The 15,264-nt window shown below is 52.1% G+C and overlaps 1 protein-coding gene across 1 annotated transcript in view; it reads left to right on the top strand.

Annotated features, from left to right (window-relative positions):
• RANBP10 (RAN binding protein 10) overlaps positions 1-12,918 on the top strand; it is a 60,478-nt gene extending 47,560 nt beyond the window's left edge. The window contains exons 5-14 of the mRNA XM_006180608.3: positions 425-447; positions 2,239-2,423; positions 4,822-4,934; positions 6,417-6,525; positions 6,626-6,774; positions 6,968-7,172; positions 7,924-8,045; positions 8,515-8,660; positions 8,977-9,088; positions 9,445-12,918. Coding sequence (XP_006180670.2) covers positions 425-447; positions 2,239-2,423; positions 4,822-4,934; positions 6,417-6,525; positions 6,626-6,774; positions 6,968-7,172; positions 7,924-8,045; positions 8,515-8,660; positions 8,977-9,088; positions 9,445-9,575 — 1,295 coding nt within the window. The 3' untranslated portion in view covers positions 9,576-12,918. The remainder of the gene's footprint in view (positions 1-424; positions 448-2,238; positions 2,424-4,821; positions 4,935-6,416; positions 6,526-6,625; positions 6,775-6,967; positions 7,173-7,923; positions 8,046-8,514; positions 8,661-8,976; positions 9,089-9,444) is intronic.
• The last annotated feature ends 2,346 nt before the right edge of the window (positions 12,919-15,264 follow it).

The following is a 15,264-nucleotide window of genomic DNA, read 5'->3' as shown; positions in this document are numbered from 1 at the left end:
TTCACTTCTGTAAAATGGGATAAGAAAGCCTGCTTCCCAGGGTTGGTATGAGAATCAGATGAGGTAATGGATAGAAAATGGCATGCACAGTAGGTCTCCATAAATACATGTTGGATCAAGAGAAAAATCAGGCCTGGAGAGACCTCAGGGTAGATCATTTGGGTTTAGTCCTTTCTGGAAAGTTTTCCCTGAGAGGGTAGAAATGCTTTGGGCAGATACCCAAATATCTGACTTCTCTTCTGGCCAAGCCACTCAGCAAAGGAAGGTCGGGATGTAAACCTACCAGTCCTTGGCCTGTGCTTGGCCTCCACCTTAGGGGAGATGTGGCAACCAGCCCTCCCCCAGGCATTGTGATGGACCCTCTGGGGGCCTGCAGAGGCATGGGAAACCAAGTGGCCTGATGACTATTCCTTTCTCTCCACAGGTATAGCCTTCACAGACCTCCCGGTAAGTACTGCTGCTGGATCTCCTGGCTCTGAGTCCCTGGGGGCTGACTGGGATGGGGCATGGTGGTACCTGCAAGTTCAGGGTGTGGAGTCCTGCCCTTTCCCCAACCAGGGATGTGTACTGTGCCATCAGGTTGAAGGTACCAGTAGGGGTACCTGCCAGCCTTCCTTTCTATCCAATGGCAAGGCCTGATTGTCCTCTATAACTTGTAACAGGTGACAGTGATTTGTGGCATTTCCAAAGGCAGCTGGGAGGGGAAGGAGTGCAGTGTGGGTAGAGATGAGGGTAGCTCCATGGCTCAGCTGGTCTGAACTAGTTCTTTGTGGCCTACAGCCAGTGGACCAGTGTGCAGAGTATAGAAAATTGTTCCTGAAGTGTTAGGGAGACAGGTCTGAAAGCCAGTGCCCCAGGGGACTGAGCCTGCTACTATGCAGGGTGCCCCTGAGCCAGAGACATGAGCTTTATGGGGTTTTCTCCTCTTGGAAAAGGGTGGTATCCTGCTGGCTTAGTTCAGGGCTCATCCTGCCTCCTGCATCCCAGTCCTTCTTTATTATGAGTCATCACAGGCCTTGTCATATGCAGGGCCTCCACCCAGAATGCTGGGAGCCTGGCCTGGATCTATGTGTCCTGGCTGGGTTCTGGAAGGAGGAAGGGTTTGCTGACTCTGGGGGCTGCTTTGGGATCCTGGGCACCCCTGTGGAGCCCTTGGAATAAGAAATGCCCTCGTGATCTGAGGGGCTTTCTGAAGCCCAGACTGCAGCACCTGTTAGAACTCCTATCTATGGATCAGAATCCTTCCCTTCTATCTGGAGTCCCCAGAGAGGGACTGTGGTCTTAGGCAAAGAGAACAAACACAGGAGGAAAATTCTGACCCTGAGTGGGGAAGAGCCTAGTATGGAGATGTGACATGAAACAACCAGATGCGAATGTGGCAGTATGTCACCAAGTACTAGAAAAACTGAACCCAGTGTGCAGTTAAAGGCACATGATACTCAGAAGTGACACGTGGCCTGAGGACGGAAGGTGAAAGAGAAGACAGAAGGCCCAGGGACAGTGGGGAGGAGGCTGGTGAGACATTGGGCTGTGGCAGTGGGAGCCATAGGAGGCACTGAGTGAGGGTGAGACCTGGCAAAAGCTGGTCAAGGCAGGGGAGAGATGGGAAGCGGGGAGCCCTACACCAAGATCCTCCTCTTAGTGAGTCTCAGACAGGAAGGACAGCAGCCTTTCTTTACCCTTTCCCTGTGTCAGGGGGTCCAGACTACTTAACCACCTTGGCTGCCATGCTCTCCTCTTCCTCCTCTCCTTTCTTGTCTCCCCCCCCATCCCTCCCTGCCCCCTCATATACCCCATTTTTTGTGGCAAAGGGATCCCTTGGTCCTGGATCTTTCTGAGAGGAGCCATCATCTACCCCTGCAGCAGATCTTCACAGGCACACCTGCAGGGTCGTGGTGCACGCCCTGCCTCTCTGTGCCATGGCCGAGTCCTAAAGGGGGACCTTGGCCTTTGCGGACATTGTAGCCTCTGAGGCAGGGCAAGAGACTCCATGTTGAGCCTGGCTTGCTTTTTTTTTTCTTTCTCCCCTTAAACTTTGGGACATAGTGTCTCTGCTAGGGAGGTGGGCAGAATGAGGCTTAGCCCTACCTCCCCCAGCCATGCCACAATTCTCTTAAAGCCAAAGCAACAGCCTGCAGGAGCCAGCGCCTTCCCCCTCTGCACCGGAGGTGAGATGAGGCCAGGCCCTGCTGCCCCGTTGCACTCAGGGCCCAACTGACATTTCATTCTCCTCCTCAGGCCAACCTCTACCCCACCGTAGGCCTGCAGACACCTGGGGAGATTGTGGACGCCAACTTTGGGCAGCAGCCCTTCCTGTTTGACATTGAGGACTACATGCGAGAGTGGCGTGCCAAGGTCCAGGGCACTGTCCACTGCTTCCCCATCAGTGCCCGGCTTGGCGAGTGGCAGGCGGTGCTGCAGAAGTGAGTGCCCCGCTCCCGCCCTTACCCAGCCCTGCCCCATCCCAGGGGCCTTACTCTCCTATAGGCCCCTGTACTGCTAACAAGCTGCTCTTATGAACTCCAATGGGTAGTGTTCCTTCTGGAAAGCACTCCCAGGTTGACTCTGCCTGCTGCTCTCCTGCTCCTTTCTTAGTTCAATTCTCCAGAGCTGCTCCTAGTTAAACCTTGCCCCCCTCAACTGGATCAGAAGGCCCTGTATGTTATATCACTAGCAGGGCTGTTTTCCTTCCCCAGGTCATTTTGCAGAGGATGTATTAGGACGTCCTATGGTCTCTTCCTCTGTGGACTTTTTTCCCATCATAGAGAGTATCCCTCATGCCATGACTGTGGCCTCAGGTCACCTCTCAGGGTCAGCATCCAGCTAAGTCTCTTGCATCCATGGCAGTGATGGTGGGAAGAGAGTTCTCCCTAGGGCCAGCCTAGCTGGCTCTTGACTGATTAATTCCCAGACTCTCCTGGGAGCCAGTCTTGCTGAGAATCCCAAGGTATGGGTCTCTTTTCCACTTGCCAGTTGTAGGCCTGAGTGAGGCAGTGGCCCATACCCACTCTGCCAGGAGATGGTTAGCTTGTTAGCTTGGCTCGCAAGTGTTGACAGAGAAGGGCTGGGCTTCCACTAGCCCTGGACATTGCCCTGCAGACACCAGGGTACCAGGGTCTGGTGGGTGGGGGTGGGGTGCACACTAGGTTCTTTGTGCAGCCTTCCTTTCTTGAGGGATTGATACTGAGGCAGGCCCTAAGGGAGGTCCGAGGCAGGGGCTCTGTGGCCAGACCCTTCTCAGGAATAGCAGTACTACTACGTCTTGTTTCCAGCCCCCAGAACTCGTAAGAAGCTCTTCCTCAGAGGGCCAGCACGGTGCCAGTCCCTACAGCAGACTTGCTGGGACAGACAAGGGGAGAGGTGGAGCTGCCCCAGCTGTGTGGGGGAGGGATTGATACTCTCAGCTGACAGGCCCTAGGCTCAGCACATGGGTGTATTTGTTTACATGTATGTATCTGTGTGCCTGTGTGTGTTCATAGGTAGTATTTGCCAAACCTGCCTATAACTTGTATCCTGTGATTTTATACAACTTAATTTTATGAACATTGTTAATGAGTATATTATCTCAGAGACACATTTGCCACAAGCCCCTTGGCTGGCTTCCCTTGGTGGAGGTTCAGGTTATTTCCTCTCTTTTGCTTGTGTAGGTAACCCTTTTGTATATAAAGAGTTTTCCACATTTAAGATTATTTTCTTGGTATCCTTTCAAGAAGTGGAAAGTGGACTTTCACTGAGTCAAAGGGACTGTACATTTTATTGGCTTCTGATGTGCATAATAGACTCATCTGAACCATGTTTTGTCAAGAATTTTTGCCCTTGTGTTTATAATTATTATAATTCTTATTCAGAGTATAGTATTATAAATATTACATACAATTTATAATAAGAGGTTGTATATACTGACTTACTTTGTACTAGGCACTTTATATGTATCATCTCATTTACCCTAAAAACACGAGGGGACACACAGCTGAACTTCTGTGCCTTCCATATGGCAGCCCTCCAGACAACTCTAATAATGACATCAACATATGCACACAGCAGGGTGTTCACTTCTTTACACGTCAGATATGAGGGCTTTATGTGTACCACTGCTTAGCCAGTTTTGGATGGGATTAAATACTTTCTGGGTGTTGTGCTTCTGAGGGCCATTTCCCAAAGATTGTGTTCCTGTTGGCCATGAGGTTGCTTGATACCTTGGCTTCTTGGGCCCCTGATTTTTGGCACATTGTGGAGTAACTTGGGTTGTGGGTTCACTCCCCATCACCCTCTAGAGCCAGCACTCCTGAGGGCCAGTTTCACCTGGTGAGCAGGAATGCTTCTGCCGGGCATGTGGGGCGGCCTGCAGAGGAGCTCCTGTGTTTGTAGAAGGTATGCACATGGCATGCATCATTGCTGTCTGGGCAGCTGCCAGACTGCTTGGCTGGCTGCCCTTCCAGGAAGCCCTCAGAGAGACTGTCGGCGTCTCTGGGTTTGCTGCAGGTCACAGGAGGCAGCCGCTTCTGTAAGGAGATGGTATGTGCCTGTGTGTGTACTTTTGTTATCATACTTGCCCGCTTGTGGGCAGCATATTCCAGAGAAACTACAGTTAATCCTCCAAGCTGTGAGGACAGATGTGATGACCTGCCCCTCCCCTGCCTGACTGCATGAGCTCTAGGGGAAGTTTTCATTTTATTTCAGCCCCTTTATTCTCATTCTATGGAGGATGCACCTTTAAGATGTGTTTAGAGAAGACCTAATCAGGGAGATAGTCTGTCCAATCAGGGGGTCAGTGAGAAATGTAGTTCTTAAGTGTCACCTTGAGCATTTCCTTTCTTCTAGCATGGTCTCGTCTTACCTGGTTCATCATGGGTATTGTGCCACGGCCACAGCTTTTGCCCGAATGACTGAAACCCCGATTCAGGAAGAACAAGCGTCCATAAAGAACAGACAAAGTAAGGTTGATTCTCCTCCCCCTTCTCCCTCCTTTCCTCCCTTACTTGTCCCTCATTCTGCTCTCTGGCTCCTAGCAGCCTTAGGTAACCTGCCAGGAGTCTGTTCAGCTCAGTTCTCACTACCAGGAGATTAGCCCATAGCCCCAACCCAGCCCCAGGCCCTGCTTCTGTCCCTCTTTTAAGACAACACTGTCCAGGACAGTCCAGCAGCATGGGAATGTCTTGGGGCAGCCTCCCTAATGTACAGTCTAACGGCCTGGCGCAGACTGGGGCCTGGCATGGCTAGATCCCGCTCCTCCATGCTTGTCCCCTTCCCCCTGCATCCTGGATTCCATGCAGCCTCCTGTTCATGGTCTTTTGGAAAGAGTATGTTTGCATCTTACTAGTCCAATGCCCTGCCTTTCCCACTGTTTACTCAACTTTAATAGTTCTGCCTGCCCCCAACCAGAGACAGGCCTGAAGTAGTCAGACAGGGAAGGCTGATGCTCTGTGGCTGCTGTGGTAGACCTCTCTCTGCTTCCCACCTCTGGTCCTGCCCTTTGTAGACAACCAAAGGAAGGAGCCAAAGGAAATTTTCCTGGTGTTCATACTGGCCTGCATACTGCGTGTTTGGGGCTCTTTTGTGGAAGGAGGGTGTTGGGAAAGAGGAAGCAGCCCAGAAAGGAGATAGGAAGAGGAGACGAGAGTACGGGAGAGTAGGTGTGTGTGGACATGTGTCTGTGTGTGCCTGCTTGCGTCTCTCTGAGCCTGTCGTCTCTGTGTATGTGCATGTGTCTGTGTCTCCCAGAGAAGCTACGTCCAGCCAGACAGACGGAAAGGGATCCCAGACTTGGGATCTGCGAATGAGAGAGCCTCAGACCCAGAAGTCGCTCCCAGCAAGACGCACCAGGCCCCAGGGCAAGAGCAAGATGCTGATGGCCTGAGAGGTGTCAACGTCAGAGATGCCAGTGTGAGGAGGATGACCTCCTCTCAGCAGGGAGCATGCCGCAGCCCTTGAAGACTGCCAAGATATGGGCCTTGGCCCAGAAACCATGAGCTCACATTGCCATCCCACTGCCAGGCCTGAAAGGAGAGCAGTCTGTCTGAAGAGGAGCCCCTAGGACCATCAAGCTGCCTGGGTGCCCATCACCAGATCATGCTCCCCCCAGCCAGGACCCCTCCCTCCACCCAGGTCCCTGACAACCTGTACTCCATAGGAGCAGGCCTCCAAACTCATCCTCCTGCTGAGAGTGCCCCCTCCACTTTCCCCTTTTATTCTTTGAGGATTCCCTGACACGTGGCAGAAACCAGGCTCTATTGTGGGGCTGGTTGGCCATGTTCTTTCTTCAGCCTCTTCTGTGAGCATCTCGACCCGGCATGGCATTCTGAACCAGCCCACTTGACTGTCGGCTGGTCTGTGCTTGGGGCTGGCAGTGTGGAGACGTGTGGCTATAAGGAAGGTCTGCAGCCCCTCGCTCACTGCTGTGTTCTTGCTCTCTGCAGAGATCCAGAAGCTGGTGCTGGAGGGCCGGGTGGGTGAGGCCATTGAGACCACACAGCGCTTCTACCCAGGATTGCTGGAGCACAACCCCAACCTACTCTTCATGCTCAAGTAAGTTTTGGGCACCACCAGCTTCCCCATAGCCCAGCTGGTGGTGGGAACATAAAACCCCGACCAAGCCCAGAGCATTGCTGCTCTGCTCCTTCTGCAGGTGCCGACAATTTGTGGAGATGGTGAATGGGACTGACAGTGAGGTCCGCAGCTTGAGCTCCCGAAGCCCCAAGTCCCAGGACAGCTATCCTGGCTCCCCCAGCCTCAGCCCCCGCCATGGCCCCAGTAGTTCCCACATGCACAACACAGGTCAGCCACTCTCCAGAGGGCTCTGGGAAGAACTGGTGTGGAGAAGCAAGGCCACCCATCTACCTTTCCCTGGGATGGGCTCAGGACTTGCTGCTGGATTTGGGGGAAGGGGAATGGGGCCACTGTAGTTATTCCTCGGGCCCTGCTTGATGGCAAGCTGCCCCTCCTCTTCTGATTGTCCCTCGGCTTTTAGGAGCAGACAGTCCCAGCTGCAGCAATGGCGTCGCATCCACCAAGAGCAAACAGAACCACAGTAAATACCCTGCACCCAGCTCCTCCTCTTCCTCCTCATCCTCTTCGTCCTCCTCATCCCCATCCTCCGTCAATTACTCCGAGTCCAACTCAACAGATTCCACCAAGTCCCAGCCCCACAGCAGCACCAGTAACCAGGAGACCAGGTGCCTGTTCTGCTCAACTACTTCTTCCTGCCTTCTGCTCTGCGCCAGTTGGGCCCACTGCAGCCTGTCCTTTGAATACCATCCTGCCCTTTGTCCTCTACCTCCATCCCAGGTCTGTGCCTGGAATAGTAGCTATTGACCTGTCAGGCCAGGCATTGGCTCTGGCTTCTGGTCCTACTTGCGATTCAGCTGCCACTTTCCTTGCCCCTGTCTTTCTCCAGAGGTGCTGACACTGAGAATGTGGTTGCCTTTGAGGATATCAGGCCTCTCAGAACCCCCAGGGTCTATACTAAAGGAGCTTTTACTGGGCTTGGCTTGTAATCAGCCAGGTTGGGCAGGCAGGAGTTTTAGGCTGAAGACTATTGGTGCCTTTCAGCAGCCCCCTGGGTGTGCTTCAGGGCTGACTTGATTTTGGCTTCCAGAGATACCTATCAGGGCTCACCTGCCCTGGTCAGTGTGGGTGGGAGGATCTATAGAAGTGGGTGTACCAATTCAGAAGAGGGCCAGGGAGGGGAGGGGCACAGAGGCAGCATTGGGACAAGAGTAGGAATCAGGTGACAAGCCTCTGGTGATGGCTGATGTCACAGTAGGGGCAAGTGTTGGAGCCTGGGAAGCCTGAGCTGTCCTTTCATGCTCTTAGGGGCCCTCAGTTTACCCACAGCAACCTGTGGCCAAAGCCTGAATGGAGGCCCAACCAGGCTGGTCCAACCACATCCCCTTGGTCAACTCCTACCTCATCCCTTCTCCACAGTGACAGTGAGATGGAGATGGAGGCGGAGCATTACCCCAATGGTGTCCTGGAGAGCATGTCCACCCGCATCGTCAATGGCGCCTACAAGCATGAGGACCTGCAGACGGATGAGTCCAGCATGGGTAAGGACCGTGCCCTCAAATGGTGTTCCACAGGTGGCCCTGCTCAGTCCAGGTGTCCTCTCCCCTGACAGGTTTTGGTAGCTTGAGAAGGTCTAACCAGATCTGGTCCACTGTCTCCTTAGCCAGTCATGATGGGTTCTTGATTTGGGAAGGTCTTGGCCTACTGCCAAGACTAAGTTCCCTACATTTGAGGCCAGAGGGAGTTGGTGAGAGTGGGCACCCTTATGAACACTCATGCATCATGTACAAGGTGGGGAGAAGGAAAGCTTCTGAGTCCTGTCTGACTCCTACACTGTGTGTTAGTTGACTAAAAACAGCTTAGCTATGGGTGGTCCATGTGATCCTCTCAGCCTCAGTTGCCTCTAGCAGAAGCTACACCACCCCACCCCCAGCCAAGGTCCTTCTTGCCGTGTTCTCTTTGGGGTCCCCACCCTAGTCCTCACCCCTACTAATGTGTTCTCTGCTGCAGATGATGGGCATCCTCGGCGGCAGCTCTGTGGGGGCAATCAGGCTGCCACAGAAAGGATTATCCTGTTTGGCCGTGAGTTGCAGGCACTGAGTGAGCAGCTGGGCCGGGAATATGGCAAGAATTTGGCCCACACGGAGATGCTGCAGGTATAGAACAAGCCAAGCCCTCATACGGAGAGGGCCCCCATTTGGTGGTGGGGCAAGGGGACTCTGGGAGGGCACTGGGGGCAGCAACAATAGGACAGAGCAGGCTCTAGTCAAGTCTGCAGTAGGAAACAGGACATCTGGGGTGTACCCTACCCTCTCTAGGTTCTGTGGGGGGATACAACCCTGCCCAACCCTACATTTGGGGTATGCTGTGCCCTCACTGGTTACCACGCAGGGCCTTGTATCCCCATGGAGCCATGGAGGGGTGTGTGTGGTATGTGTGCCACAGTCCTCTCAAGAGTGCCCTGTCCCTTAGGATGCCTTTAGCCTGCTGGCATACTCAGACCCCTGGAGCTGCCCAGTTGGCCAGCAGCTTGACCCCATCCAGAGGGAGCCTGTGTGTGCTGCCCTCAACAGCGCCATTTTAGGTAAGTGGATCTAACAAAAAGAGAAGCTGGCCTATAAGTGCCTAGGGTGGCCCCCTCCCACCTCCCTAGGAATTGCTGCTGCCTTGTCCAGTCAGGGCAGTGAGCTCTGCCCAGAGGCTCTCTGGTGGCCCACAGGACTCTTGGGCTTCCCTGACCTCCCCCTGCCCAACTGAGTTGGCTGGCTCGATCATGATGGGCCATAGACTGACCGTAGGGTCATGGCCTGGTGACTGGGACACACATACAGAGATACATGAACACTCTATTCCAAGAGATTCTGTCCACTCCCTCTACCTTTCACTCTCTGAGCCCAAACCTTGAGAGGACAGTAACCAGGCCTCGTCTCTCCTCCACAGAGTCTCAGAACCTGCCAAAGCAGCCCCCTCTGATGCTCGCCCTGGGCCAAGCTTCTGAATGTCTACGGCTCATGGCCCGAGCGGGCCTAGGATCTTGCTCCTTTGCCAGAGTTGACGACTACTTGCACTAGCTGACCACGCTGGTTGGTCCTGCCTGGCCCTCCCTCGGCCCCAGGGCTAGAGCAGCCCTGCTCTCCATCGGCACCTGGTGCAGGGACCTGGAAGCCATGGGCAGAGTCCACTCCTCCTGCCTGGCCTCCCCTCTTCCTTCCTTTCTTTCTTTCCCTTCCTTCCTTTTTTTTTCCCCACTCTCAGTCTCTCTCTCTCGCCCCCCTTCGCGTGCAGCGGCCTATGACACAGTATTGGCTGGTTATTCTCATGTAGCGCCTTCTACTTTGAAGAGGGGGTTGTTTTGAGGAGGGGTTGGGTTTTTTAAATCTTTATTTTTTCCTCCTGACTGAGCCACCAGTATTTATCTCTGGAGAGTTTGTGCTGAGCTGGTTTCTGCTAATTTAGTGATGAAGCCTATCCAAGTTGGTGATAGCTTATTATTTTCGTAAGTAAAAAAAATGAGATTATATATATAAATATATATATTAAAAAAGACACAGTATTTATCGTAGTGTTAGTGGTCCAGCACCTCTTGGGTGAAGCTGTCCAGATACCATATGTTTTGAGTCCTACTCACTAAAAAAAAAAATCTCTGTCACCTCAGCCAAGTGGTTTGTTTATTTCAGGCTTCCCCTTTGTTGAGCCACAGGCCCAGCTACAGCCTAGGGGAGCCCAGTAGGCATTGGGGTGGGGGGGGCCACACAGTGCGCAGGTCAGGTTAAGCTGGTTGTAGCATCTGAGAGGTGTGGGTCCTAGGACTCTGAGCCAGACTGAGCAGAGAACTGCAGGGCCAAGGGTCCAGTGAAGAGAAGAGTTGGCCCAGGGCTACACAGCAAAGCAAGGGAGTAGAAAGTCCTTGGCCAGCACTCTGTCTGCCATTCTACCCTGCCTCTCACTGCCTGCCTTGCCCCTCTCTCTCCCCTTTTCAACATCCTGCCTTCCCTTATTGTTAAGATGGCCAAATAATTCATTTACTCTAAATTGATTGCCTGGAGACTACCTGCCTTTGACCTGGAAGCTGCTGTGTGTCAGGCTGCGGGAAAGAAGTCTCCATTCCCAGGACAGAGGCCCTTGAGTACAGGGGCTGCCTTCTTCCTGCCTGGATCTTCACCATCTCTGCACAGCTCTGATGGAATTGATGCTTTCTGTTGAGAAGCCAAGACCTTGTGGAGACAGATTCTTGGGTTGCTGGTTGCTGGAGTGGATGGAACCCTTGACCCGCTAGGCCAGGCCTTACTGCATCTGTGCCAGGCAGCTTCTTGCAGTTTGGCCCCAGCCACTCTTAGGAAAGACTGTTATGAGTATTTGATGACCCGAGGAAGGGACCTCATGGGCTTTACAGATGTCCCATCATCCATGTCAGGTGGATCCTCACAGCTGGTGGGTCAGTAACAGTCCCAGTAGTGCATCAGGGAATCAAGGGAGGAAGGGCTAAGATGGCTGCTGGGACTTGGGCAGGCCATCTGTGGAGAGGACTGACTGCTGAGGAAGAAGAAAGGGAGGTGGCCTCCCCAGAGGAGTACCAGGAGGGACTGGGATTTCCCCATCTGCTTCACAATGGGAGGGAGCACACAAGCAGCCCCTGCAAAGGGGCAAAGTCAGAAGTTGAACTTCAGTCCCTGCCTGGATCTAGGCTGGACAAGCTCCTTTTATCAGTGGGTACAGGAATGGTTGGTAACAGCCTGAGGTATTGAGTGCCCATCAGGCCTCATTGGGCCCCCAGCTGGACAAGGGAGATGATTGAGTTGGACCAACTACTGGTGATGGGGTCAGGGCCCTGGCCCTGTCCTCTCCCAGAGTTCTGCCTTGAGACATAATCCTATTGGCTACTGCTTTTTCTTGGTTCCCACTAGGGCCTCAGCTGGCAGCCCAGAGACCATGACCCATCGTGGAGGTCTTGTCCTGTTTGTAAAGGAAACTCATCCTGTGCAAAGCTGGGGATGCCTAGCTCCTAAACCTAGAGGTTGGAAACAGATCAGAGCCAAGCAGGACTGGAAATTAAAACCAGAGGATTTTGTAGCTGGAATGAAGTTTCGAGAACACTTACTCCACCAGTCCTCTCCTTTTATAGATAAGGAAACAGGCCCAGGAGATTAAGTGACTTGACCAAAGTCACACAACAAATTAGTGGCAGAACTGGGCCTAACCTCATCCCTGTGGATTGGACAACAATGTGTAGTTCTAAAGCTGAATGGCAGGTTAGGGGTTAGGCTGGTGAGGCCTCTAGCACTGTCTGAGCAGCTGGTACCTTCAGGGGTGTGTCAGGGATGGGGATGGGTGCCTGGGCTTGGGTTGTGGAATGGCTGAGAGGGCCCAGGAGGGCTCAGGACAGCTGTGTGCTGCTTGGGGTTGGGTGTCCGCCTGGCTCGCACTCAGTACCCATGGCCACCTCCCCCATTTTCTGTGCCTTATCTCACTATTTCAGCTGAGTCCAAGTTGTTTACTCTGTTCCTCTCCAGAGGGGCTCTGTCCCAGTTGGACAGGTTACCTTCGGGACATAAGCCTTTGCCCCACAAGCCGTGGAGAGGACCAAAATCAAGCTGCTTGAGCCCACTGTCTTGCTGATAGTTCAGGCCTGCCTGCCAGCCAGAGGAGCCCCTTATGCCCACCCAGTCCTACCCGCCTGCTTCCAGGGGCCAAGAGTGGGGAAGGCACCTGGGAGGAGTCCCTGTAAAGAGCTGGACTTGAATTAAGGTGGGCAGGAAGAAGACCTGGTTCTCTTGGGTTGTCCAGCCCTGGAGGAGCAGCCTTCCCTACTTACCTTTTTCCTTTGTGCCACCAAATGGTTGCTTCTTCCAGAGCAGAAACTGGCAGACACACAGAGAAAGCCAGAACCCCTGTTCCTCACCCACATGGGTCTGTGGCTGGGTGTAGGCTGGCAGAACAGGGACACCAAAAGATGGAGAAGTGGGGATTGCCCAGCCACCCAGCACCTTCCTACCCCTTAAGCACAAAGATGAGGCAGAAACCTGTCAGAGCTGAAAGTTCGTTTGGTTGCTCAAAACTCAGGTATGCACACATGTGGCAGCTGGGCAGCAGAGCCCTACTTGACCACCAGTCCTGTGTACCTGGACGTGTGGCCAGACTGTGGACTCTGGCTACCTCAGGCACCACCTCTTTGCATAGGGTTTTCCTCCATTAGTAACTACAGCCGACACAGACTTCCTCCACATTGTGCACACTGGTTCTGCCTTTGTCCTCGCAAGTTGATACTTGGCATTAGCATGAAACTTGTGGGTGTGGGAGGGTTTAGAGAAAATTCTAACACAAAACATCTTATTAAATTGTACTTGAGAGATGAAAAAACTCCTGTTGTATTTTGACAGAATTATTTTTATTAAAATACACATCCATGAGCAGTCATGAGTGTCTGGTGTCTATTATGAGTCTTACTGGGATTGGCACCCCTAGTGTGGTACAGCTGTCCTAGCGGGCTTGGCCCCTTCCTAGCCCACCTCTCGAGTGTGCAGGCTCTTGGTGTCTCCTCAAGGGACCCTCAAGACTTTGGGCATTTGCAGAACCCCAAAGAGCATAGGCCCTTAAGCTTTGATTCTCTCCCACAAAACAGCTTTCATCTGAGACAAAGAAAAAGTCAAATATTCAACTTCAGAGAGGTGGGCCATAGGATCTCCTCCCCTCAGAATAAGATTTTAATACATTCCAAATATGCTCACCACAAACACTGGACAGTCAAAAAGAACTCTTCTGAGGGGTATTAAGGTTAGCTTCCTTTCAGTCTGAGGAAAAAGAGCTCATGCCAAAAACCCTAGTTAGGTTGACCCTAGAAGATTAATCTTTAGCTTCGGTTCTCCTATCCTTAAATTGTGGCTGATTCTTCTACCCTGTGGTGATAGAGGATTATAACATGCACAGGGCAGGGCCTGGCATATAGGGACACAGTATATGTTACGACTCTGCCTCTATGAGTATGCTCCCTGGTGTGATTCGTCTACTGCCTCAGTCTGCCTCCCCTGTCCCCAAGGCACCAGGGCTTTATGCAGAGGAGATAAAACAGATTATGCTGCTGTCCACCTGGAGGTAAGACTGGAAAACACTGGAGGCAAAGAAACCAGCTAGAAGGCCAAGGCCAGACACAAGAAAACAGGTTAGAGAAATATTTAGGGGATGTTAGCACCACAGGATGAGTGGCCAGATGTGAGGGAAATTGGAGAAGTAAGAGCCGAGGCAAATGTAGGCTTTTGGTTGGATTGAAAGGATGGATAATATAGGGATATATTACCCACAAGATAACATAGGGAACAGAAGGGAACAGGTGGTGGCTAAAAGGCACTGGAGTAGGGAGGTCTGGGGAGCATATAAACCCACATCTCAGAGAGAAATGGTTCCTGGAACTGGAAAAGGGTTCTGTGACCCAGTAAAAAAGGAAATCTGTCATGGATGCTCAGTGAACATCACTAGCTAATTAAAAGCTCTAAAAATCCTGTGTTAAGACATGTAGCTTAACCCAGCATTTTCCAAATGACATTACTACAGAATGTTTCACTCGGGTATTTTACAGGACTCTCAGGGAAAAGCTAGTGTACGGAGAAGAGTGGTGTATTAGATTAAGCACAAATGTCCTAGTTCCGTAAGTGAAGATGCAGAAGATTCATTTCCTTTTAGACCGGTGGTTGTCAACCAGGACCAATTTTGCCCCCCAGGGAACATTTGGCAATGTCTGAAAATATTTTTGGTGGCCACAATGGGGTAGGGGTGCTACTTGTATTTAGTGGGTAGAGGCCAGGGATGCTGCTGAACATCCTACAATGCACAGACAACCCTCCACAACAGAATTACCAGGCCCAAAATGTCAACAGTGCAGCTGAGAAATCCTGCTCCAGAGTGAAACTTAGAACATGACCGAAAAGCAGATCAAACACAAGGACACTTTGGTTCTCCCTTTCTGCCTGGCTGTTCAGAATCCAGAGGGAATGAATAAGGGGATAAAACCCCATTAGAAGAAGTTAGAGGTTACAATTTCTCATCACTCTGGAAGCCTTCTATGCTCATAAAAGTGGCAGTCCATAGCAGGAAGTCTTGTCTCCTCCTGCCAAAACAGGGATAGCCCTGCTGGTCAGCAGGTCTCAGAGGGAACAAATGCCTCACCTTGACGGACATATCACAGGATGATGCTCTGGAAAGATGGCTGGGACACCTTCCTAATGCCAGCTGAGGTGAAGGAATGGTCTAGTCAACTAGAGTCAGACAAGCAGAAATAACTCCTAATCCCACATTTCCAACATAGCCTATTTTTACACTAAGGCTTACAGGTTTGTTTCGCTGCTCTAGAGGACAGTCTGGTGAAACAAAGGGTAGTCTCGTTACAAAATGGTACTTATTTGAGGGGGAAGAGCCTCCAGTATAGATATCAGGGGGGCTGAGGTCACCCAGTCCTGAAGAGCACTGACATCTAAGGAACAAACAAAGAACATCTAGAAGAGGAGTTCAGATAGGCACGGAAAAGCGAGTCATTAGGAGTCAGCCAGGAAGTCTGACGACTTAGAACCATCGTTCTGCAAAGATAGATCGTTATCCAGCAGCAGACCTTCCTTCATTCCCGGACAACCAAGGCCCACTATAGTACAGTATGAGTAAAACCTCCTCGCTCTTGCTGCTGGGCGTCGGACCGGAAAGAAGCCTAGGCTGGAAATCTGCTGCCTCCACCGCCTCCATCGCCGGAAATGAGTGACCGCTGTCTCGAGTCAGGCT

The sequence above is a fragment of the Camelus ferus genome, chromosome 9 (genome assembly GCF_009834535.1).
Source record: "Camelus ferus isolate YT-003-E chromosome 9, BCGSAC_Cfer_1.0, whole genome shotgun sequence".
In the NCBI taxonomy this organism is placed as follows: domain Eukaryota; kingdom Metazoa; phylum Chordata; class Mammalia; order Artiodactyla; family Camelidae; genus Camelus; species Camelus ferus.
Note: the sequence above shows the minus strand (reverse complement) of the source record. Positions and strands in the feature narration are given on the sequence as shown.